At 43.4% G+C, this 26783-nt stretch overlaps 1 protein-coding gene across 2 annotated transcripts in view; it reads right to left on the minus strand.

Moving 5' to 3' along the window:
• Positions 1–25332, minus strand: part of LOC110524568 (capping protein, Arp2/3 and myosin-I linker protein 3) — a 36658-nt gene extending 11326 nt beyond the window's left edge. The window contains exons 1-32 of one of the 2 annotated variants that reach the window (XM_090236025.1): positions 24721–25332; positions 22720–22814; positions 17663–17713; positions 17503–17562; positions 17051–17172; positions 16828–16922; positions 15544–15614; positions 15346–15419; positions 15109–15184; positions 14918–15006; positions 14681–14775; positions 14515–14601; positions 13796–13905; positions 13609–13686; positions 13365–13441; positions 12749–12853; positions 12465–12534; positions 12160–12241; positions 11904–12000; positions 11678–11732; positions 9824–9996; positions 8642–8710; positions 8047–8140; positions 7704–7802; positions 7441–7560; positions 7057–7170; positions 6760–6935; positions 6513–6600; positions 6132–6251; positions 5934–6000; positions 3594–3790; positions 885–964 (exon numbers count right to left, since the gene is read on the minus strand). In XM_090236025.1, the coding sequence (XP_090092151.1) occupies positions 885–964; positions 3594–3790; positions 5934–6000; positions 6132–6251; positions 6513–6600; positions 6760–6935; positions 7057–7170; positions 7441–7560; positions 7704–7802; positions 8047–8140; positions 8642–8710; positions 9824–9996; positions 11678–11732; positions 11904–12000; positions 12160–12241; positions 12465–12534; positions 12749–12853; positions 13365–13441; positions 13609–13686; positions 13796–13905; positions 14515–14601; positions 14681–14775; positions 14918–15006; positions 15109–15184; positions 15346–15419; positions 15544–15614; positions 16828–16922; positions 17051–17172; positions 17503–17562; positions 17663–17713; positions 22720–22814; positions 24721–24778 (3044 nt within the window). In that variant the 5' untranslated portion in view covers positions 24779–25332. Of the gene's footprint in view, positions 1–884; positions 965–3593; positions 3791–5933; positions 6001–6131; positions 6252–6512; positions 6601–6759; positions 6936–7056; positions 7171–7440; positions 7561–7703; positions 7803–8046; positions 8141–8641; positions 8714–9823; positions 9997–11677; positions 11733–11903; positions 12001–12159; positions 12242–12464; positions 12535–12748; positions 12854–13364; positions 13442–13608; positions 13687–13795; positions 13906–14514; positions 14602–14680; positions 14776–14917; positions 15007–15108; positions 15185–15345; positions 15420–15543; positions 15615–16827; positions 16923–17050; positions 17173–17502; positions 17563–17662; positions 17714–22719; positions 22815–24720 lie in introns of those variants that run through there. The other variant, XM_090236024.1, reaches the window with a different exon arrangement.
• Positions 25333–26783: the final 1451 nt, after the last annotated feature.

Here is a 26783-nt window from a genome sequence, read left to right on the forward strand (position 1 = left end):
GGGTAAAGACAAAAAGCAGATGTTATGAGAGACAAACTGACCATAGCTATGCTGTAAAAATACAGTATGTCTATATTTTTTAAGACACATTTCTGTTCAGTTTGTCCCTAGTCAGCACCTGCACTTTTTATTATTCTCTCTATCATCAGACCCCCCAAACACTCTTCGAAAAAAGGTGCCGTCTAGAATCTAAAAGGGTTCTTCAGCTGTCCCCATAGGATAAACATTTGAAGAAGCCTTTTTGGTTCCAGGTAGAACCCTTTTGGTTCCAGATAGAACCCTTTTTGGATTCCATGTAGAGCCCTTTCTATATATGGTTCAACATGAAACCCAAAAGGGTTCTGCCTGGAACCAAAAAAAGGTTTATCCTATGGGGACAGCCGAAAAAGAGCGCATGTTTCTCTGGGCTGCTGCCTCACTGAAACTTAATAACACTTCCCAGCAGCAAGGGATGTTGCTAGGATACCACTCCTGGCACACAATGCTTTATCCAGAGTGCATTACTTTAGAAATATGTTTAACAGTAAATGTAATAATACTAAAAGCATAAACTTAACAAGATGATCTGCTGTGTGGGTGTACTAGCATGGACCAGCATTACTCTGCCAGAATGTGACAGGCGGAGAGGATACTCTCAAACTATTACTAAAGGCAGAGCTCACCTACTGTAAAGTCCTTCTCCTGAAAGTAGTCAATGGACTGATGGAAAGTAGAGCCTATGCTAAATTACTTAGGTTGTAGTTTCTTTGGGGGATTCATGTAATTTAGATCATGCGTATGGTGTGCTGCTATTCACTCCAATTGCCTTTTGGTCATTGGGAGAGCGAGAGAGCGAGAGAGCGAGAGAGAGAGAGAGAGAGAGCGCGAGAGAGAGGGAGATCTACCTATCAGGGAGCACTCTCTTGGTGTAGAAATCTGGGAGTCCATGATCAATAGGGGTAACAGCTCCATTTTCAGGGCAATGCTGGGGACAGAGAAAAACACCCATATTTCAGCTTGACCATACAGATAGATGTAGGATCTTAATTTCACCAGTTTCTCACAGCAGACATTTTTTCTTGCAGCAACATAAAATGTGAATTATTAGGTGGATTATAATTAATGGACATTTTTTTAGGGGTGATACATTTTTTGTAGTTGAAAATCAAATCTGAAATTTAAAAGTGGACAAGCCTTTTTAAACATCAAAGTACTTTTTTGGGGGGTTATGGTTTCATTTTTAAAATGTTCTGTTGGTAATAATACAAATGGATTATACTACATAGCTTTGGAGAGATGACTTAACCCAATTGGAGTAATTCACTTAGTATAGACAACCCTGGACACAATCCAAATCACCCTGATAATAGAGCAGCATGCTGCCACTGCCAGGAGCTGGGAGGCCCCAGTATTTGGGAATATGCGGTGGGAATTAAACAGGAGTCATAAATTAAATTACAACTTTTTGTATTATCATTATGTTAATTACATGAATAATTGCTCTAATGCAGGTATTCCCAAACTGGAGTACATTTTGAACTTTTTCTTTCTTCACATTTTCAAACAGTCCATTTATATTTTCCAACCGAGGCTAAACATTTGGGAGAGTTTTTTTTCTCTCGCCTGAGTAGCCTTGTTTCACTGCCAAAAATAAAATAAAACCATCTCGTGTTCAGCGAAATAACAACACAATGTCATATACAGGTAGCCTAGTCAAATAATTAACATCCAATCACATTAACCTTTACTCTCTCATGGGAATTCCACTAACGGTCTGTATGTAGCCAAACATAGCTGCTGCTCATGTTGGTATCTGCGCAAAAGCCATGACAGGGAGACATAGTGGAGTGGTAACGCGTGTGCAAGCAGTTGCTCCCAATGCCACTTGGGTATACTGCAGAATCCACCGAGAGGCTCTTGCTGCCAAGGGAATGTCTGACAGCTTGAAAGACATTTTGGACACTAAAGTGAATATGGTTAACTTTGTTAAAGCATGGCCCCTGAACTCTTGGGTATTTTCTGCACTATGCAATGATATGGGAAGTGACCATGTAACGCTTTTACAACATACAGAAGTGCGCTGGTTATCAAGAGGCAAAGTATTGACAAGTTTTTTTCAAATTGAGACACGAGCTTAAAGTGTATTACTGACCATAAATTTGCACTCGTCTGACCGCTTGCATGATGACGAGTTTCTCACACAACTGGCCTATCTGGGTGATGTTTTTTTTGAATGATCTGAATCTAGGATTACAGGGACTCTCCGCAACTATATTAAATGTGCGGGACAAAATTGAGGCTATGATTAAGAAGTTGGAGCTCTTCTCTGTCTGCATTAACAAGGACAACACACAGGTCTTTCCATCATTATATGATTTTTTATGTGCAAATGAAGTCAAGCTTACGGACAATGTCAAATGTGATATAGCGAAGCACCTGAGTGAGTTATTACGCAGGTACTTCCCCAAAACGGATTACACAAACAACTGGATTCATTATCCCTTTCATGCCCTACCTCCAGTCCACAAGAGCGCCTCATCAAAATTGCAACAAGTGGTTATGTGAAAATGTAATTTAAAATCAGAAACCACTGTCAGATTTCTGGATAGGGCTGCGCTCAGAGTATACTGCCGTAGCAAATCGAGCTGTTAAGACACTGATGCCCTTTGCAACCACAAATCCATCTGAGAGTGGATTCTCGGCCCTCAGTTGCATAAACTTAATACAGGTACAGACTGTGTGTGGAAAATGATTTAAGACTGAGACTCTTTCCAATACAACCTAACATTGCAGAGTTATGTGCATCCTTTCAAGCACACCCTTCTCATTAACCTGTGGTGAGTTATTCACCAGGTTTCAATTAACAAATAAGGTTTTATATGTAAGATGGTTAAATAAAGATATAATGATAATTTTTTATATTATTATTTGTGCCCTGGTTCTATAAGAGCTCTTTGTCACTTCCCACGAGCCGGGTTGTGACGACAACTCACACTCATTCTTATGTTTAATAAAGTGTGCTGACCCTGGTGCTGGAGGGGGTACACAGCTGGAGGTTGGATGTTTGAAGGGGTACGGGACTATAAACAGTTTGGGAACCACTGCTCTAATGGAATAGAATAGAATATGTGCATGAGCACACACACACACACACACAAGCACATATGAACAGCACAGAGTTAGAAACCTGTATCAATCTGATATCAATCATATCTGGTTTATTTAATAAGAAAATGAAAATGGCCACAAGTTATAAATTATGCATGTATCATAAGGGAATATTATCTTTTTAGTTGTCATTATCTATGCTAATAACATCTCTATCCTGTGTTATTAATATGCAAGTTTCTCTATGTTACTCAGAGTTTTTAAAGTTCACATATCTTTAACTATGTGTTGCCAAATCACTATCTCCTTAAATGTATAATTGAATAGATAATATATCTACATCTTTACGCTTCTGCACACAAATGAGAAATCTAAGTGAATCTATAAGTTATTATAGATCCTGTATTTCCATATTCACAGGCAAGTATTACAAACATTCTGAGCAGTTCAGTAGCAACATTATATACTCCATATGGGGTGAGATGCTGAGGTCAGCTTCCTCTTACTGTGTCAGAGGGGGCATGTCCTGCTCGGTGCCTCCGTGGGGGCCTCGGCCTAACCCGCGTCACATGATGGAGAGGTGCACCTTGGGTAGGGAGCTCAGACAGCCCCTCCCAGGATGTAGAGCGAGAGAGGGCCGAGAAAGAAGAGAAAGAAGAGGACACAGAGGGGGGTGGGGAGGAGCTGGAGTCATCACACTGGCCTGAAAGAGAGAGAGAAAAAATAGGAAGACGAGATAAAAATGGAGAAGGAAGTGAAGGAAGTGGAGAGGGGCTAGAAGTTCCCATAGGAGTCACGTGGCGCTGTCAACAGTGCTTCAAATACATACTGTTAAAAACTACAACAATTAGCAACTGCACTCAAATTCAGTGTATTCGGAAAGTATTCAGACCAGTTCACTTTTTCCACATTTTGTTATGTTACAGCCTTACTCTAAAATGGATAAAAAATCCTTATATCTACACCCAATACCCCATAATGACAAAGCGAAAACAGGTTTTTAGAATGTCTGCAAATATATTACAAATAAAAAACAGAAATACCTTCTTTTACATAAGAATTCAGACCCTTTGACCCTTGATACTCAGAATTGAGCTCAGGTGCATCCTGTTTCCATTGATCATCCTTGAGATGTTTCTATCACTTGGAGTCCACCTGTGGTAAATTAAATTGATTGGACATGATTTGGAAAGGCACACACGTGTATATAAGGTTCCACAGTTGACAGTGCATATCAGAGCAAAAACCAAACCATGAAGTTGAAGGAATTGTCTGTATAGCTCTGAGACAGGATTGTGTTGAGGCACAGATCTGGGAAAGGTAACAGAACATTTCTGCAGAATTGAAGGTCTCCAAGAACACAGTGGGCTCCATCATTCTTAAATGGAAGAAGTTTGGAACCACCAAGACTCTTCCTAGAGCTGGCTGCCCGGCCAAACTGAGCAATCAGGCGGAGAAGGGCCTTGGTCAGGGAGGATGCCACTCCTGAGTTAACGGCACATGACAGCCTGCTTGGCACCTAAAAGAGTCTCAGACCTTGAGAAACAAGATTCTTTGGTCTGATGAAATCAAGATTGAACATTTTGGCCTGAATGCCAAGCGTCATGTCTGGAGGGAACCTGGCCCCATCTCTACGGTGAAGCATGGTGGTGGCAGCATCATGCTGTGGGAATGTTTTTCCATCGGCAGGGACTGGGAGATTAGTCAGGATTGAGGGAAAGATGAATGGAGCAAAGTATGAGATCCTTGATGAAAACCTGCTCCAGAGCGCTCAGGACCTCAGACTGGGGCGAAGGTTCACCTTCCAACAGGACAAGCACACAGCCAAGACAACACAGAAGCGGATTCGGGACTCCGAAGTCTCTGAATGTCCTTGAGTGGCCCAGCCAGAGCCCGGACTTTAACATCTCTGGAGAGACCTGAAAATAACGCTCCCCATCCAACCTGACAGAGCTTGAGAGGATCTTTTTATACATTTCAATACATTTGCCAGAATTTCTTAAAACCTGCTTTCCCTTTGTCATTACGGGATATTGTATGTAGATTGAGGGAAAGCATTTTTTAAATCAATTTTAGAATAAGGCTGTAACGTAAAACAATGTGGAATAAGTCAAGGCATCTGAATACTATCTTAATGCACTGTATGTTGATGCAGGAATGGGCTTAGGCTGGCATGTACACCAGCCAAAAATGGCTCTCTCAGAGAGAGAGAGAGGAAAGGAGAAAGGAGGAGAGGAAAGGAAAGAGGAGGAGAGGAAAGGAGAGAGGAGGAGAAGAAAGGAGAAGAAATGAGAGAGGAGGAGAGGAAATGAGAGAGGGGGAGAGGAAAGGAGAGAGGGGGAGAGGAAAGGAGAGAGGGGGAGAGGAAAGGAGAGAGAGGGAGAGGAAAGGGGAGAGAGGGAGAGGAAAGGGGAGAGAGGGAGAGGAAGGGAGAGAGGAGGAGAGGAAGGGAGAGAGGAGGAGAGGAAGGGAGAGAGGAGGAGAGGAAGGGAGAGAGGAGGAGAGGAAAGGTGAGAGGGGGAGAGGAAAGGAGAGAGAGTGAGAGGAAAGGAGAGAGAGTGAGAGGAAAGGAGAGAGAGGGAGAGGAAAGGGGAGAGAGGGAGAAGAAGGGAGAGAGGAGGAGAGGAAGGGAGAGAGGAGGAGAGGAAAGGTGAGAGGGGGAGAGGAAAGGTGAGAGGGGGAGAGGAAAGGAGAGAGGGGGAGAGGAAAGGAGAGAGGGAAGGAGAGGAAAGGAGAGAGGGAGAGCGGGAGAGCGGGAGAGGAAAACAGACAGTCACTAATGACCTCTAAAAGAGAGCAGGTAGGAAGAGAAGGATAGAGAGATAGTGGTACGGAGGCATACTCACTCAGCCTGGTAGAGACAGGTCGAATACGTCTAGTTCTAGAGCTACGCTTCTTAATGGCAATTGTGTCCTAGAGAAGGCAGAGAAAGACGTAGAAGCAAAAACAAACAAACACATCCCAAACAGACAATCACAAAACACATACGCTCACACATACCATACACACACCCTAAGCAGACAATCCCAACACACAATGCTCACTATACTGGTGCCCATCTCATCATCTGTGAGGTCCAGAGAGTCTCTGTGTCTGTGTGACCTCAGACCTGTTCCTCCGTCACACGTTACCTCCCAGCGCTTCACCTGGGACACCCGCCGCGTCTGGGACAGGGATCAGACAATACACTTCAATAAATGTATTATGAAGTTTGTTATGAATAATACTGCAACACTCATTAATGTGTTCTGACTGGTTTCATAAAGGTTTTATGAATGTTTCTATGAATGATACTGCAAAAGTGTAATGGTGTTATGAATGCCTGTATACCCCTTTCAAGTAAAGTTTTACCAATAATTGTAAGCAAAAGGTGACAAGCCCATACAGATAGACAGAGACACAGACAGATGGCAGCGTGTCTATACCAGAGTCTTGTGAGTGGCGTAGAGCTCCTGCAAGATCTGATCCACGATGGAGTTGGTGAGATAGGAGACCACTGAGAGCTTCACCTCCCTGAGAGAGGGGGAGAGAGACAAAACGTGTGGGGAGGAAAGGGAGAGGGAGGGCAGGGAGGAGGGAGAATAAGTTCACAGATACCCACACTGATTCAATTGAACAAAGAAGGCTGCATTGCTTATCTTCCTCCCTCAGCTCCCCCTCCCTCCCCCTTACTCCAGCGCTCGGTGAATGTCTTGTGCTGCTCTCTCCATCAAGGCTGTGCGGATGGCGGAGCGAGGGATGGAGACGCGCTCCGAGACAGACGAGAGCTGAGGACTTAATCTCTCCGCAGCAGAGGAGGACAGCGGGCACAACTCACGACAGAGAGACACCATGGAATCAACAATCACCTGTCAATCAAACAACCAATTAAACAAACAGATAAACAACTATGTCTATGTTTGAGAAATGGTGAAGGAGTAAGTAAACAGATGATGTTGAATGAGTGATGTACAGTATTGAGCAGTATACCTGTAGTTCCTTGTCAGCTGCTCTGGTCAGTTCCCCTGCCAGTTGGTCCAGTCTCTGTCTGACTGGCCCGTCTACTGACAGCACATGAGCTAGCTCACAGAGAGAGGGGTACAGCTGAGAGGGAGAGAGAGTTCTCATGGAACTTTTGTGTAATGTTTACTGTTAATTTCTTATAGTTTATTTCACTTTTGTTATTATATATTTTACTTGCTTTGGCAATGGAAACATATGTTTCCTATACCAATAAAGCCCCTTAAATTGAAATTGAATTGAGAGAGACAGTTGGGGGGGTCGTATGAATACACAAAGACATACAATTAACACTTTAAACTCACCTACACTCCAGATGTTAGAGAAATGATTCAGGCATGTACACACACTCACCGCACGGGAGTTTCTGGCCTCCTTCAGCACCTGTTTAGCAGCTTGAATCTCCTCCATCTCCCCTACTCCACGCAGCACACACACCTGCTGCTGCACACACACACTCAGACGCTCCATCACCTGGTAAACAGAGAACAGACAAGAAGGAGGAACGTCAGTAAAAGATACAGGTTTACAATACACACATATTGCTCTCGTGATGGCTCAACTCACTCTCTCTCAATCACACACACACATGAATTATATACATATGCTGTATCTACCTGTTCAGCAGTGCTGGTGACCAGGCCCTGGTGCAGCCGTAGAGCCTGTCTCTGAGAGAAGCGCTGAGTCTGGTTGTTCCGCAGCAGAGCACGCTGGATCTGATGATCCCAGATAAAAACCATTCACTCACACTGGCAATATGGTCATGTGTGGTAATCTCAATGAAGCAGTGTAATTTGAATTGGAAAATGCAGGAAAGAGTTGGTGATGGTAGATCCCCAGTAGAGAAAAGAAGCAGGGGAGGAAAGGACAAGGCAGATGAGATGAGAGGATGGTTAACAGAGGAATGGAGGGAGACATTGAGATGGGTGCAGATGAACTCGGGTAGCGTCAGGAGCCCACCTTGGTCAGTGCCTGCTCTGTCCTCTCAGAGGTACTACGGTACGCCTGGCTGATGTCACTGAGGGGGAGGGGCATGTACTGCAAGGTGAAGTTACTGAGAGAAAACCCACCGGCAGAGTTAAAAAGAAAGAGAAGGGGTTTGAGTTAGGAAGGAGACAGAAAGGAAGGAACTAGAAAGAGAGCTGCAGAAAAACAGTTAGAGACCCAAGCCTTAATATCCCCAGTGGACAGAACTCCCAGAATTCCCCCACATTATGCTGGACTATGGACTGTGATAGGATGAGTAATGCTTTGATTATTGCAGCCTAATTAAAGGGGAAATCGAAGCTCTCTGGCTGACCCTCACAAGTCCTTGTTTAGTCCTGTGATGTGTAAAGTAAGCTTGGTTTGCTTCCTGTGTACCGGAGTTTATATATTAGCCAGCTAATTCTGAAAATACTCAGAACAACAGTGAATGTAAATTAGACAGAACTTCAGGTACCACACCTGTGTGTGTGTGTGTGTGTGTGTGTGTGTGTGTGTGTGTGTGTGTGTGTGTGTGTGTGTGTGTGTGTGTGTGTGTGTGTGTGTGTGTTTAAAGCACAAACAGTCTCACTGTTCAAGGGCTCGAGCCACATCCAGGAATCCTGTAGCTGAGGTGTTGTTACGATCCCACGTCACACTCCTGTCAGGACAGTGGAGAAACAGTGTCAAACACAACCATCTAACCAAGTCACTACTGTCAGGACAGTGGAGAACCAGTGTCAAACACAACCATCTAACCAAGTCACTACTGTCAGGACAGGGGATAACCAGTGTCAAACACAACCATCTAACCAAGTCACTACTGTCAGGACAGTGGAGAACCAGTGTCAAACACAACCATCTAACCAAGTCACTACTGTCAGGACAGTGGAGAACCAGTGTCAAACACAACCATCTAACCAAGTCACTACTGTCAGGACAGTGGAGAACCAGTGTCAAACACAACCATCTAACCAAGTCACTACTGTCAGGACAGTGGAGAACCAGTGTCAAACACAACCATCTAACCAAGTCACTACTGTCAGGACAGTGGAGAACCAGTGTCAAACACAACCACAACCATCCAACCAAGTCACTACTGTCAGGACAGGGGATAACCAGTGTCAAACACAACCATCTAACCAAGTCACTACTGTCAGGACAGGGGATAACCAGTGTCAAACACAACCATCTAACCAAGTCACTACTGTCAGGACAGTGGAGAACCAGTGTCAAACACAACCATCTAACCAAGTCACTACTGTCAGGACAGTGGAGAAACAGTGTCAAACACAACCATCTAACCAAGTCACTACTGTCAGGACAGTGGAGAACCAGTGTCAAACACAACCATCTAACCAAGTCACTACTGTCAGGACAGTGGAGAAACAGTGTCAAACACAACCATCTAACCAAGTCACTGCTGTCAGGACAGTGAAGAACCAGTGTCAAACACAACCATCTAACCAAGTCACTACTGTCAGGACAGTGGAGAACCAGTGTCAAACACAACCATCTAACCAAGTCACTACTGTCAGGACAGTGGAGAACCAGTGTCAAACACAACCATCTAACCAAGTCACTGCTGTCAGGACAGTGAAGAACCCGTGTCAAACACAACCACAACCATCCAACCAAGTCACTCCTGTCAGGACAGGGGATAACCCGTGTCAAACACAACCACAACCATCCAACCAAGTCACTCCTGTCAGGACAGGGGATAACCAGTGTCAAACACAACCATACCTTCTATCTTTCCCTCCCTGTTTCTTGCCTGAGTGTGGTGTTGATCTGTAGGGCTTTGCTCAGCATCTTGGCTCCAATGTCCTCCAGGCTGTTCCCACTCAGGTCCACCTTTCGCAGACAGGTGTTGCTGCCCAGAGCGTTTACCAGCACTGTGCCCCGAGAACGCAGCCGCGAGTCAGCCAGTGAGAGGGACTGGAGGGCCTGGGGAGGGACAGGGGAGAGGGGAGAGAGAGGGTGAGGATGGAGAGAGATGGGATAGGGTGGAGAGCAGGGGAGAGGTAAAGCAGAAGAAAAGGGTAGGACAGAACAGAGGACAGAAAAATAAAGGAGAAGGAGATGACAGTGGAGAGAGATGGTTAAATACAGCTAGGAACAGGTGGCAGCAGTGCTGAGGAATTTAGCATTTGTAATAGAGTGATGTGTCAGTTTTGTACACAAAGGTAATAATTCAGAGGGCACAATATGTTACAGCCCACAGTAACAGGGCCATGGAGTGATATACAAATTAATAAAAAATAAAAAACTGAAATTCATTATTTACATAAGTTTTCAGACCCTTTGCTATGAGCCTAGAAATTGAGCTCAGGTGCATCCTGTTTACATTGATCATCCTTGAGATGTTTCTACAACTTCATTGGAGTCCACCTGTGGTAAATTCAATTGATTAGACATGATTTGGAAAGGCACACCTGTCTATACAAGGTTCCACAGTTGACAGTGCATGCCAGAGCAAAAACCAAGCCATGAGGTCGAAGGAATTGTCCATAGAGCTCCGAGACAGGATTACGTCACAGGCACAGATCTGGGAAAGGCTAATAAAAAAATGTCTGCAGCATTGAAGGTCCCCAAGAACACAGTGGCCTCCATCATTCTTAAATGGAAGAAGTTTGTAACCACCAAGACTCTTCCTAGAGCTGGCCGCCCGGCCAAACTTGAGCAATCGGGGGAGAAGGGCCTTGGTCAGGGGGGTAACTAAGAACCCGGTGGTCACTCTGACAGAGCTCTAGAGTTCCTCTGTAGAGATGGGAGAACCTTCCAGAAGGACAACCATCTTTACAGCACTCCACCAATCAGGCCATTATGGTAGAGAGAGGCCAGACGGAAGCCACTCCTCAGTAAAAGGCACATGATAGCCCGCTTGGAGTTCGCCAAAAGTGCTCCAGAGCACTCAGGACCTCAGACTCGGGCGAAGTTTCACCTACAAACAGGTCAACGACCCTAAGCACACAGTCAAGACAAAGCAGGAGTGGCTTCGGGACAAGTCTCTGAATGTTCTTGAGTGGCCCAGCCAGACCCCGGACTTGAACCCGATCCAACATCTCTGAAGAGACCTGAAAATAGCTGTGACGCTCCCCATCCAACCTGACAGAGCTTGAGAGGATCTACAGAGAAGAATGGGAGAACTCAGGTGTGCTAAGCTTGTAGTGTCATACCCAAGAAGCCTCAGGGCTGTAATCACTGCCAAATATGCTTAACAGAGTACTGAGTAAAGGGTCTGAATACTTAAGTAAATGTGATACCGAACAACAAAAAAATATAAATTAGAAAAAGAATTATAAAAAACAGTTTTGCTTTGTCATTATGGGGTAATGTGTGTAGATCGATGAGGAAACATTGTTTTTAAATACATTTTAGACTAAGGATGTATCCTAACCAAAGGTGGAAAAAGTCAAAGGGTCTGAATACTTTCTGAAAGCAAGGTACTCGAAGGGAAACACTATACTGTAGAAAATAACGAGTATTTATGTATGAGAGAATACCATGTACAATACAGTCTGTGTGTGTGGAGAATATCAGTATTTCACAATGAGTTACAATCAGTGAACATTCAAATGTGTATAATGTGTGAATGATGTGTGAATTGTGACGCATTCTCACTCACACATTCCTCCTCCTGTATGAGTTGGACCAGCTTGTGTAGGATTTCATCCAGCACCCTGTACATAGATCCATGGGGAGAGAGGCAGTTCAGGCTACACTCAGCAGGAGCTCTGGCACTAGTCATTTCCTGCTGCTATCGTAATCATCCAAGTCTGCCTGAGGAAAATCAAGCTCTGATGCAAACTGACGCACACACACACACACAGAGTGCCTCTGTAGTACTGCACCTGCTCTTGATGTTGAAGTTCTTGCCCAGATACAGGTGCTTTAGGGAGGTGTGTTTGGAGAGAGCTGGTAGAACTGAGAGAAGGTCTGCATCCAGCCCTGTAAACACAACTACATCAAGCACACACCATCCCCTCATACAAAACAAGCTCAAACAGACAACCCCCTCACACAAAACTAGCTTGAGTGGTGCAGGCTGCCACAGCGGTGCAGAGTATCACACTGTGCCATAGTGGTACAGTCAGTCATTCTGCTCACCGTTGTCTGAGATGTCCAGAGTGGCGATGGAGGAGAGCCTAGGGAACAGCTCCTGGATCACAGAAGCTCCTGCAGATTTCAGCTGAGGCAGGCAGGCAGGCAGGCAGACAGACAGACAGAGTGTGAGCATGTGTGAGAGGAGGACATTCAAAGCACAGGAGACCTTGACATAGTTTTCATCTATAGCTACTGCTCAGTAAGTCCTTATTGGAAACATAAGCAATGAATGCCAGAGAGATAGATATGGTCAATTATATAAAGGCCAGCAGGAATTGAATGTTGTGTACAGAGTGACAGACTTGTACCTCACAGCCACTAATGTCCAGGTGTAGGTCATTGATGTGAGGGTTTGTGGTCAGACCGATGAAGAGAGACCTAAAGAAAGAGAGAGGGAAAAATAAACATAAGGGGAAAAGGTGTTTACAACAAAGACCTTTTAGCTTCTTTCTCTTTCTGGAAATTCACACCTTTTAACATAGTGTCATTTGTCATGGTGACCAGTGTGTGTTGTGCAGCTAGCCTGGTCCCAGTCACTCCAGTGAGATGCAGGTGTGACAGAGAGAGACCAGGGGAGACTAGGGGAACTGACCTCAGGGCCTCAGGGGGCAGCTTCATAGAGGCCAGGCTGACATGGGTGAGACTGAAGGCCGAGCTGAAGAACTGACGGAACAACGGCAGGTTCTCCTTCACTTTCCTGGGAGAGGAGCGAGGTCAGAGTGAGATGAATGAGAGAGGAGAGGAAGAAGTAGAGATGGAGTGGGAGGGAAAGGTGATAGAAGGTGAGTGGTTAATTGTAGATTGTCTGGGTAAATAAGAGACTGGTATGAAGTGGAGAGCGTATTCCGATGGAATGAGACAGAGACAATGGAGCTGGTCAAAGAGGAGGGAGCAAGTGGGGTCAGATGATAAGTCTTATCTATGCAGACAGCTCTAGGAGTTTCAAACCACAGACACAACTACAGAAAGGAACACAATGTTCCAGTGATTCCCACAAAGCTTATTTTTGATTTCACATTGAAGGGAACGACAGAGATAAGACAGATAAGAGTGAAAAGAAAAAGAGAGAGCGAAAGATCAAGCCTGAGGATTTTAAGAATAAAAAGATCCCTTGCTAAAAATTTGCCTTCCATCTTCACGCCGAGCCTTAAAGCATTTTTCTGCCACATCACCCCAAAGAAATAGTTAATCTCAAGGATGTGACTAACCTGTGGGAGAAGGTATTTTTGGAGAGATTCAAGTAGGAGAGATCGGCACAACAACCCCTCAGCAGAGCCCCAAATAGCTATGTGAGAGAAGCGAGAGTTGTGTTGTGCAGTTTTAGTGGGAGAGAGAAAAAGACAGCGGTTGGGGATTATAGAGGAAGAAAAAGACAGAAGTTGCAGATAAACTCTTTAAAATGCTTAATTCTATAAGTGTGCAATCAAATTCTCAGAGACACTAGATTCTCACCAAGTCAACAGAACAGTCAGTGCCAGACAGGTCCAAATGGACCAGACAATTAGGCTGGGACAGGAACAGGCACAGATTCTAAAGAAAGAGAGAGAAAAGATGGTTAATTGAGAAACAAACTCATAAGGCAGTGCATTTACTATACTGTTGGTTTGTTTACAGAGTATGAGTGTATGTGTTTTCTGACCGAGGCATCCTCCCCAGACAGGAACCCAGGGTTCTTGCTCAGGTCCAGGTGCAGCAGAGAGTTAGAATACTCATCACTGGAGCACAGAGTCTGAGACAGAGACACCACACCTGAGACACACAGAGGGGGGAGGGGGAAGCCATGAGGGATGCATTCAGCTAGCAAATGTACACAACAACAAAAAAATCCAGTTTCAGAATATTTTTTGTTATGTGATTCTCATCCGTACCTGTGTGAAGTATAATTCTCAATTCAATATTCAGTATTCCAATTAGAAATATTTTAAAAGCGGGGGAGTAACACGGAGCATTCTGCCTGAAGGATGGTTAACGTGGGGGCATATCATGACTCTTGAAGCTTTGTAGAGTAGACAAAACATTACATTAACACACAGAGATGTTGGTGGGGGAATTACAGGAGGTACAGAGGTTTCTATCACCTCAGCTAGAAAAGTAGCATGCATGCATGGCTTAGTGGCATGTTCAATCAGCTATTGCTGCTTCATCAAACCCAAACACAGTTGGAGGTGTTCATGAACTGATTCTCCAGCTGACTGTTCCTGCTTGCTGAATTACTGCCTTGTATTAACATCTGGGGACACTGGGGTGTAGAGGAGGATGCTTATGCAACATGGAGTAGGACAGGGGGGTGTGGCCTTCTCTAGTAGAGAGATGGAGAGATTGAGCGATGGAAGGATGGAGAGGTGAAGCAGTCTAAACCTTTGGAGTTGAGGAAGGTCTTGGAGAGGTTGAGGAGACGCAGTCCTTTGCTGAGGCGACACACTTGCTGGATGAGGTTAGCCACACCTACACCAGAGGAGGAGAGATGTCACTAAAACAAACATAGTGTGGAAGTCAAACAGGAAGTTAGGCATCTGCTTGGTACCTTGGTTGTCCAGTGTGTTGTGGGCCAGATTCAGAGAGTGGATGACAGAAGCAGGATTCTCTGAGAGCGCAACTGACAGCTTCTGAGGAAAGTCACTGCAACATACACAATATACAGTACACACATTTGGACATAGACACAATGACACACACAAACACTTTTTAGTTTAAGGTTCTAACACACTTATTATAATTTTTTAAAGTATGGGTGAGAGGTGTGAAGCAAGGGAAAACTCACGATTTGAGACCAGCATTCTCCAGAGTGATCTCTTCCAGACTGGAGGACTTACTGAGGGTGTGCAGAACCTGCTCAGTGACCTCTAACCCCTGAAATTAGAAATGATCTAATTTCGTTGCACGCATAATAACTTCTGAATAATATCAATGACCGTTTAAAGCACAAGGGGAGACAGACAGAAGGATACTTACTATGCGTATGTCCTTACAGTATAGTTTGGTGAACCAGGTATTGTACGCCAGTGATGCCACAATAACTGCCAAGTCCCTGTCATAAACACACAACAATTAGTGCACTGAAACAGGTACATTTCATAATACCCTTAATATACATTTATCAACTGGATTTATTAAGGCTGCAGCAGCATCAACTTGACAGAGTCATACCCTCTTTCTTTCTGTCTTTCTTTCCCTCTCCCCTTCTCTCACCTGCTTTCCAGGTGGCTGAAGTCCACTAGATTAAACTCCCTGTTGTCTTGGGAGTGATAGATAGTGTCCACATCCTAGGAACAATATTACCCATGAGTCCACTTGCTATAGTATATGACCCCCTCAATTGAAAGTACAGTGTTGTATATAACTCTCCTGTGCACTCACACACAACCGGCCCACTCCCATTGCACTTACCCACTGCACTTCCTCCTTGCAGCTGATTCCATTATAGTCACACAGGGCAGCGTAGGTCTCCGAAAACCCTCCTGAGACAGAGAGGAAGAAAAATAGCGCATGGTAAGAGAAGTGTTTAAAGAGCACTTGGTTATTTCAGAGAGGGAAAGAGGCAAGAGGGGAAAAGAGAGACAACAAGCAGTGCAATTACTCTACAATGTCTGTGTAGAAATATAGTTATGAACCTAGCTATCTTAAGATGAATCTACTAACTGTGCGTTGCTCTGCATAAGAGTGTCTGCAAAATGACTAAAATGTCAACTGTAAATGTGCTATACACTGCATGTAGTGCAGTGGGTTTCTCTATCCATTTGTCTCAATCAAATTACTCAACAATTTCCTATGACTGTCTATCTATCACCTTCCCGAATCTGCTCATATGCACAGGTACGTGAAGAGACCTTTCAAGGGCCATGTGCTCAAAATGCCCGCACCCCTTCATAATTCATATCTCGAAATGTATAACATTGTTGACCATGGACCTATTTATTTCTGCAACAACACACTCAGTCATCATCACACATAAGCAAGATAAAACAGTGCCTCATGATTGACATCTGGAAAAGAGGGTGGGCTTTCAGCTGATCATTTAGCTAGCTCGATTTATTTGACTGATTGTGATTTATCTTCAATGCTCAAATCAAATAATAAGTTTATAATATAATATTCATAATCTCCTAACTCATATAATATGGCTAGCTAGCTAGTGGCTTGTGTGGATATTTTTGTATATGGTGGTTAGCTAGAGTCTAGACTACCTGTGTTGCTGCTGCCCTGACATACATGCATATCCTGACTGAAGGAGGGATGGAGTTCAGTCAGAGGGTGTTGATGCAGTCGCTCCTGTCTATGTCTTTCTGCCTCTCTCTGCTGAGCGTATCAGCCAACCAGACTGAATAGTGATGATGTAGGCTGAATCAAGTGTTAATCAAGTGTTATGCTACAGTGGCAGTACTGTTGATATTTTAACAAGGTAGCTAGCCACACACACATAACCGCACAGGTAGAGCCCTATCTGTGCACGTGCCTGCTTATGCTCTGTCTGTCTGTCTGTCTGTCTGTCTGTCTGTCTGTCTGTCTGTCTGTCTGTCTGTCTGTCTGTCTGTCTGTCTGTCTGTCTGTCTGTCTGTCTGTCTGTCTGTGTCTGCCTGCCTGTCTGTCTGTCTGCCTGTGTCTGTCTGTCTGCCTGTCTGCCTGTCTGCCTGTATGCCTGTTTATGCCTGCCTTCCTGCCTGTGTCTCTTACCACAGGGCCTCTGGGTTTCCATAGACGTCTCTGAGCTGGGGGAGTGCTTCCTGCTTCCCTCAGAAAGTTCACTGTCTGAATGACAGATGGAGGGACTGAAAGAGAGAGAGAGGACAAAAGGAGGTTTAAGTTAGAAGGGAAAAATTAGCTAACATTAATCATTTGTCTGGGTTTCAACACTGTCTGGTAAAGGAGTCTGTGCTGTCTGAAAATGGACACTTACGCAAACACAGAGTTGTTAAATATTCTGGACAGGGCAAAGTTAACATGGCTGACCACATGACTGAGGTGGTCACGTGACTGTAGCCACAAGGAATAAGTGGACTTGTCCGTGTCTATGACGACCTGCACAGAAACAACATAGTTTCAATGACTGTAGAGTGATACAGGCACCACAGTGATTTTGATGGGATAATGCGGAAATTTGAAATGGATAATTGACAGTTAACTGCAGGAGATATATGATTACAGTAGCTCTACTTACAGGAATGAAGATCCTCATATCTCCATTATGCAAAATAATGAGATTAACTGACTTCAAATAATTACTCAGATGTTGAGATGATTGACACTCCATAATAAATCTGTTTAGACAACTAATCAGTTGTAATGAAGAGGCCACAGGGACAATGCACTAACATGGCCATTCAAAACCCAAAAAATTATGTTATTCACCTGATGCTCTGGGTGACTGTTCATGGCTCGGATCTCCAAGAAGTTAAATGTCACCTCTATCTGCAATGAACGCCACATTTTGAACCTATTTGTTAACATGCTGATAATTATGTTGGTATGGTAAGTGGTAAATACTGTACATACAGATCATGTGGGCTACCTTTGTTGGAACCTTGGCGACCAGGAGATAGAGCCTCCATGTTGTGAGAACCTGAGACAGCCAGAGAAACAGGAACAAATTAAATCCATCCTGAGCAAAGGTTCACTGCACTCAAGACTCGCTAAGGGCATCAGATTCTCTGATGGGTTGCCATGGTAATGGAGAGTGAAATGTGGAGCCCTCTCTGTATTCATCTATTGATCTGGGTAGGAATATTTTTTTACACAACATCATGCTATGGATGGGCTGAGGTGTACACTGGGGAGGATTGCATTCGCAGGCTGTGCATTAAGATGCTCTATAGAAATGATTACGCAATAATAGTTGGGAAGTCATTAAAATAAATCACACACACCCACACACAGATGTCCTGTAAACGTACGCTCACACATGAAATCCCCTTGAGCTACAAACACAATCTCTATGCCCTAGTCTCATGCTCCTTCTGTCCATATGTTTTGGGGAGAATGAAGAAACTTTAGTAAATATTGTTCAAGCACAGTGTAACATTTTCATCAGATAAACATATCTATCAGATGCTCTCTCTCTTCCTCTCTCAGACTCTCGTCCTTCACTCCTGATCATTTCCCTTTCCTCTCTGATGCCCCTTTAAAACAGCTCTCTGAGAAGTAGCTGAGGAGGGATGGAGGAACATTTTCTCCTCTGCATTTCTCTTTGTGACCATCACTCTCATTTGTTCTCTCTCCAGTAACACTACTACACAGTATGCCCTCTTAATGAAAAGCAGTAATTAAATGATGGCTCCCCCTCTCTGTTGCATTTTGAGAGAGAGGTGCTTGACTCTACCCATCAGAGTCAAACACTTGCCAGCAGCCACAACACCCACACCCCCCCACAACATCAAACCCACACAACATCAAACCCACACACACACACACACGACATCAAACCCCCACAACATCATACCCCCAAACACCCACACCCCCCCACGACATCAAACCCACACACACACACAACATCAAACCCACACACACACACACGACATCAAACCCCCACAACATCATACCCCCAAACACCCACACCCCCCCACGACATCAAACCCACACACACACACAACATCAAACCTCCACAACACACCCCCCCACGACATCAAACCCACACACACACACAACATCAAACCTCCACAACACCAACCCCCCCCCCCCCCCCCCCCACAACACCCACCCACACAACATCAAACCCCCACAACACCAAACCCCCCACAACACCCACCCACACACACACACACACACACAACATCAACCCCCCCCCCCCCAAAACGAGGGGTGTGTCTGATGTTAGAGAGAAAAAGAGAGAGAAAGAGAGAAAAGAGAGCAAGAGTCTCCTGCATTTCCAACAAGTCACTTCAAAGACACTGTGTCTGAAGGAGTTGATTAAAACGTGTAGATAGTATCACATTAACGTGATGAGTTGGGGGAGGTATCCTGGGTGTGTGCGTACTGTACCATATGAGTTTATACAAGTAAATCATGCTGGAGAGAAGGGTGAGGAGACAGTCCCCCCAGGAGAGAAGGGTGGGGAGACAGTCCCCCCAGGAGAGAAGGGTGGGGAGACAGTTCCCCCAGGAGAGAAGGGTGGAGAGACAGTTCCCCCAGGAGAGAAGGGTGGGGAGACAGTTCCCCCAGGAGAGAAGGGTGGGGAGACAGTTCCCCCAGGAGAGTCCTTATCAAAGTCTTCCAGATCAAAGGGACATACCACACTTATCTTGGCATATCATTATGCATGTGTCTGTTTTTGGAGCAGAGATGCCTGTCTTTTCGTATTGGACTGATAAGGGGGAGAGGCGACTGTTATACACAAACAAGTACTGGAAGTATCCTGGTTAAATAATTCACAATCAAGGAAACCAAAGCCTCATTTACAGTACATTGACCATGACATGAAATAAAAACAATGGCCATAGCCCCATCCTAAACCTGAACCTGCTTTAAAACATTAAACCTAGCCTAATAGCAAGCAAGCATTTCACGCTTCCCGTTCCCTTGACACCTTAAATCCTAACCCTCTCCTCAGCCTCATCCTATGCCCCACAGAGACTACAATTACAGACTGTTCAGAGTTAAAAAGAAGGAACAGTTTAGCAGAGAGAGATTGGACAGCGGGGACTGAAGAGATAACATAGTCCCGACAGATAGACAGACATACCGAAGACCCTGAACATCAAAGGGTGCACATGCAAAACTCTCCCAACTCGCACCATAATGAATCATTAAGCAGTCATCAAGGGAACGACTCTCTGCCAAGGCCTAGCCTGCACTGCTGGGGGTTCAGCCCATTGCCTCATCAGGGAATTGAGGGGAAAGCTTGTGGTAGTTTTGGGGAGCACAAAAACATGAAAACATTTCAATGCAGTTTTATGTGGAGTTGTTACACTCTTAGAAAAAAGGGTTCCAAAGGGGTTCTGCGGCTGTCCCCATAGGAGAAACCCTTTTGGGTTCCAAGTATAACCATTTGGTTCTACATGGAACCCTAGTTCTACATGGAACCCAAAAGTGTTCTACCTGGAACCAAAAGCTTTTTTTTCAAAGGATTCTTCTATGGGGACAGCCGCTGAACCCTTTTAGGTTCTAGATAGCACCTTTCTTTCTAAAAGTGTTGAGTAGCTTTTGTTATTTGGTCAGTCGGTTTCTTATACTTCTCCCTACTTGCTGTACTCACACAGGTTGTGATCTATTCTAAAAGAGCTCACTGGCCCAGATTTAGTCCTGTGAGCTGACAAGGCTGCAGCTCCACAAATGGAGATTTCACATCTTTGCCCCACATACTCTCTGATGAAAGCACCCAGAATCAAAGGCAGTGGTACGCCGCCCGCGCCCAGCATTGCCTCCACCGCCAGGGTCTCAGAGAGACAGAGCCTCCCCAAGCTGCTGCTATTACAGACCTCTCTGTCCTACATTGTCCCAATTAGAGGTTGACCAATTTTTTCAACTGAATGAACACTTATTTTAAATTAATATAATACATCAATAAAATCAATTTAGCCTAAATAAATAATGAAACATGTTCAATTTGGTTTAAATAATGCAAAAACAAAGTAAAAGTGCAATATGTGCCATGTAAGAAAGCTAACGTTTAAGTTCCTTGCTCAGAACATATGAAAGCTGGTGGTTCCTTTTAACATGAGTCTTCAATATTCCCATGTAAGAAGATTTAGGTTGTAGTTATTATAGGAATTTATAGGACTATTTCTCTCTATACCATTTGTATTTCAGTAACCTTTGACTATTGGATGTTCTTATAGGCACTTTAGTATTGCCAGTGTAACAGTATAGCTTCCGTCCCTCTCCTCGCTCCTACCTGAACTCGAACCAGGAACACATCGACAACAGCCACCCTCGAAGCAGCGTTACCCATAAGGAGCAAGGGGAACAACTACTCCAAGTCTCAGAGCGAGTGACGTTTGAAACGCTATTAGCGCGCACCCCGCTAACTAGCTAGCCATTTCACATCGGTTACACCAGCCTAATCTCGGGAGTTGATAGGCTTGAAGTCATAAACACCTTTAAAGAAAGGTGTAAAAAAAATTACAGATTTCCGATTGTTATGAAAACTTGAAAATCGGCCCAAATTAATCGGCCATTCCGATTAATCAGTCGACCTCTAGTACCAATACAAAGCCCAGGCACAGCCAATGCTTGAAGCATTGCAAAGAGCTGCTGGCAAAACGCACAAAAGTGCTGTTTGAATAAATGCTTATGAGCCTGCTGGTGTCTACTATTGCTCAGTCAGACTGCTCTATCAAATCATAGACTTAATTATAACATAATAACACACAGTGATACGAGCCTTTGGTCATTAATATGGTCGAAACTATCATTTCAAAAACAAAACGTTTATTCTTTCAGTGAAATACGGAACCGTTCGGTATTTTATCTAACAGGTGGCATCCCTAAGTCTAAATATTACTGTTACATTGCACAACCTTCAATGTTATGTCATAATTACGTAAAATTCAGGCAAATTAGTTCGCAAAGAGCCAGGCGGCCCAAACTGTTGCATATACCATGACTCTACGTGCAATGAACGCAAGAGAAATGACACAATTTCACCTGGTTAATATTGCCTGCTAACCTGGATTTCTTTTAGCTAAATATGCAGGTTTAAAAATATATACTTCTGTGTATTGATTTTAAGAAAGGCATTGATGTTTATGGTTAGGTACATGTTAGAGCAACGACAGTCCTTTTTCGCGAATGCGCACCGCAACGATTATATGCAACGCAGGACACGCTAGATAAACTAGTAATATCATCAACCATGTGTAGTTATAACTAGTGATTATGATTGATTGATTGTTTTTTATAAGATAAGTTTAATGCTAGCTACCAACTTACCTTGGCTTCTTACTGCATTCGCGTAACAGGCAGGCTCCTCGTGAGGCAGGTGGTTAGAGCATTGGACTAGTTAACCGTAAGGTTGCACGATTGAATACCCAAGCTGACAAGGTAAAAATCTGTCGTTCTGCCCCTGAACAAGGCAGTTAACCCACTGTTCCTAGGCCGTCATTGAAAATAAGAATGTGTTCTTAAAACTGACTTGCCTAGTTAAATAAAGCTGTATTTTTTTTTTTACGGATTTCCGATTGTTATGAAAACTTTAAATCGGCCCTAATTAATCAGCCATTCCGATGAATCAGTCGACCTCTAGTCCCAATACAAAGCCCAGGCACAGCCAGGGATGGGGAAGCAGAAACCTATCAACTTAATATATTCATGGCATGTCGCCAATCTGGCCACAGCTTGCGCTCAGTATGTAATTGACCATAGCAATTAATTGCACTTCAATACTGCCTATGTTGCATCATTGTCTCTCATAGACCACCCATCAGGTTTCCATCCAATGTGTTATGTAGTATCCATCCACTGTATCAGACTTGTTTTTTGGCGTAGTGAGGGGTGGAATAGTACTGTGTGTGGATGGTCTGGAGAGCTGTTCTATATCAAAAGCTCAACAATCATCTGTGGGAATACCACCCACTCAGTCAGCACATCAATATAGCAACTGCTGTTTTTACCAGTTATTCAAACACTACTCACCAGTATCCTATCCTCTGATTTGCCATTTTTGGTTTCAAGCTTTATGCCACGTATAAACTTGGTTGAGGACTTGTCAATAATCTTCCTGATACTCTCTGTAAATAGAAAAACATCCAAGGTCAGATACACACAGCAAACATTTCACACACACAATCACACAAATCAACCAAGTATACAGCACATCAGAACAGTGAGAGAGACAAGCTTGACCTTCAAGTGGACAGCCCTATCGCCAACCGACTGAAGGCGGACCAACCTTTTCATTTAAAACTGACATACTGGCATTTTATAAACAGGGAGATAATCAGAGGCTGCACAGAAACACGGTCACTGTGTATTTTGTAGAATATGATGCTGCTTCTGGTATCTTAAACTATGCTATTAATTGAGAAAACCTGTGGGTCTCCAAAACCATTGCATTCTTCATTAAAAAGTGAAAGACAGCAATCTTTTCAATGGCAGGCACACAACAATTTCCCCATCAAACTAGGATATGTGAGAGAGGACAGAATGAAGCCATAAAATAGAGAGCATTTTAATAGAATATGGAAACCAGAGATGAAATGCAGTACTTGGTGAGAGTGGATGGAGACAAAACACTTCCTGTTTTTTCTCTCCGTTTTTTCTATTTCTTGTTGTATTTTTTCCATTATCACCTGTTAATTTCCTTGCATTATGCAAACTAAAAGAGCTTCCCTGACATAGAGAGGTACCATCAGAGAGACAGGGGCAAGGCCAGAGAGGAGGACAGGAGGAAAGAGTGACATGGTGAAAGGTATTAGATAATGGATAACAAACCAAGGCACTGAATATACTGTACTTCACCTGTGACTAATGCACTGTCAAATGAACGAATGCTGCTGATTCTTCTGACAGGATAGTTAGAGTAATGTTCTGATTATTAAGATGATGACCTGAACATCATGATGACTGTTTAAACAGAGGCGGTCTTTTGTCTCCATGCAGATGATGACCTTTAGCTGGCAGATGGGAGTGGCTGGCTGGCAGGTGAGTGGATTGAGAGGCAGGGATTCCACTGGAATAATTATCACAGTGTGGTAAATAGAGCCATTAGGAGTAATTAACTCAGAATCTCTCTGCTAATGTGAGCATGTGTGTGTGGTGTAGGTGAGTGAAAGTGTGATTAAGTCTTGATGGTGTAAGTTTGTGAGATGTCAATTCAATGGCAGCCTTGTCATCTGTATAGAACAGTGTTTCCCAACCTTGGTCCTTGAGTATCCCCAACAGTACACCTTTACGCTGTAGCCCTTGATAAACACACCTCATTCAACTCATTGTTGGCTTGATGATTAGTTGACAAGTTGAATCAGGTGTGCTTGTCCAGGGTTACAATACAAATGTGTACTGTTGGGGGTACTCGAGGAGCAGGGTTGGGAAACACTGGTATAAAATAATACTCTGAAAGAGCAGTGTAGGTTAGTGGCCATGTCTGTCTCATTCCATAAAGGAAAGGAAAGCAAAGAATACATACAAATTGTTGCCAAGAAAATGCATACTGCTCCCCCTCTATCTTTCACACACAAACTGCAGACAAAAAAGAGCAAGCTTACTGCCAACACGCTGAGACGGTAACAATTCCTATTCTTAAAAGCTGGCATGAATTTATGAATGCAGATAGCATTATGAGTGAGTAAATCCATGCGTGATGCACACACGATGATTTTCACAACGCCTCTTTTCCTATGGGCTAGAGATTTGACATGATCAGCCGGCTGGGCTTTTATCTTAAGTCCTGAGGAAGCAGGATGTCTTTGCTTTACACAACTTCCTAACTTTTTGATCAAATTAGTGCAATGCACGTGTAGCTTAAAATAAAATAAAAATGGCACAACGCTTGGTGGCAGATACGAAAGCAGTATTTTTCATAAACTTCCAAAGCCTCTGTCCAGTCGCAGACCACCACATACACGGCAATGGTCAAAGACAGAATCGGTGCATCATACATATGACAATAATGGTGATATGAATGGTGATTCCTACCTGTAACATCCCTGCTCACACTGACAAAACAAGAGGCAGTTATCTCTTTAGAAGCCATGTCTCTTCATGTATCACCACCCCTTTCTCTTTTTCAATAGTGACCGGAACGGATTGCTTGTCTCGCAGGCATTCCACCAAGCATCCGACTGCTGAAACCAACCCGCACTGTGAGAAGGAGTATAATAACGTGAGAGAGCGCTCGGCGGTGGAAGAAGGGAAGGTGGAGGGAGATCATTGAAATAATAGGAGACAGTGGGCTAGCATATTTGGTGGACTCCGATATTACTGGAAGCAACCGTGAAACTACTACTATTTGTCAATTGAATTGATCAATATATGATATTGGTCGAAATAGTGGCGACCCCCACACGTTTCAACACAATTCAAAGGCTATGGATGGAAAACTGGTGTGCAAAACATCACACTAGGCTACTTTTCTGTTTTCAGCCAGACTAGGTGCGAGTCAATTGGACTGGCCTACAGTCTGTGGGCAGCTATTGGTAGGTACACAGTATGATATTAATCCTGTTGGCTATTACAAGGTCGACAGGTAGCCTAGCGGTTAGAGAGGGTTGCCACTTCGAATCCCGGGCCTGACAGGAAAAATCTGTCGGTAATGAGCTGGCAACCAGAGGGTTGCTGGGTTCAAATCCTAGATGCTATTGTCGTTATGCCCTTGAACAATGCACTTAACCCCCCACTACAACGTCATATCTTCAACGTTATGTCCACTATAAAAATAAAAAAAAGGCTGGGCAGTTGATCCACAGCTATTCATTTGGTCTCCCATCGAGGGTTTTAACCAAGCCCTGCTTAGCTTTTATATTTGTCCCTTACTCAATGATTACTACCAATGTGCTATCTATCGTGAGAATGATTATTGAGCGATGTCTTAATAACGACATATATTCACTCTTGCTATCGAAGTCATTCCAAAGGGTAGGTTTAAGAGATCAAATTAAATGTAACAGTACTTTATAAGTCATATCATCAGTGATACTATTTAGGCCTATAAAGCATTTGCAAAGCAAGTCATCAGCAGCTAGTTTATATTTAACCCAGGATTCAACAACAAAATTACAGTACATAGTCCCAGGTTTCAAATTTGGGTTGATTTAAAATATAATCTTCAAGTGAATCATTCATATTTTGGATTCAAGTCTCCATTTCAACTAAAAATCTAAGTTAAAGAATAGGACTAAATCCAATCAAACTTTATTTAAAGTGCATTTAAAGTTTGATTAGATTAAGCTCCATTCTTTAACTTAGATTTTTGGTTGAGATAGACATGTGAATCCAACATATCAACTATTAATTTGTAGACAAATTTGGATATTGAATTGTGTTTGGTTTTCAACACAACCAAATATCAACATTTGAAGCAGATGCCGATGAATGTTCTGCTTGGATAGTTTGATCCGTGCCACTGATTTAGTCTGGCTTTAATTCCAGTTTGTCGTTAAACGGGTGTCCTGACTCTCTGTGGTCACTAAAGATCCAATGGCACTTATTTTAAGAGTAGGGGTGTTAACCCTGCTGTCCTGGCTAAATTCCCAATCTGGCCCTCATACAATCACAGTCACCTAATCATCCCCAATTTACGATTGTCTCATTCATCCCCCCTCCTCTCCCCTGTAACTATTCCCCAGGTTGTTGCTGTAACTGAGAATGTGTTCTCAGTCAACTTACCTGGTAAAATAAATCAAATAAAAATATGTTGGATTCAAGTCTCCATCTCAACCAAAAATAAATGTTTTGTATTAGTATTTCTTAGGGTCAACAATGACTTGTACCAATTACAGTGTCTTATGAAATGTTGACTGTTAGGTGAAATGTATATATTGTTTGTTGTGATTCTGTTACGATCTAAAAAATTAATAAAAAGTATTTAAAAAATGTTTTTGTTAAAGAATAGGACTAAAACAAATCAAACTTTAAATACACTTTAAATAAAGTTTGATTTGATTTTTTCCTATTCTTTAACTTTCATTCTTGAGTGAGATGGAAATGTGAATCAAACATACAGTTGAAGTCGGAAGTTTACATACACTTAGGTTGGAGTC

Source organism: Oncorhynchus mykiss, chromosome 5 (assembly GCF_057628025.1).
Source record: "Oncorhynchus mykiss isolate SJ-2025 chromosome 5, ASM5762802v1, whole genome shotgun sequence".
Classification (NCBI taxonomy): Eukaryota; Metazoa; Chordata; class Actinopteri; order Salmoniformes; family Salmonidae; genus Oncorhynchus; species Oncorhynchus mykiss.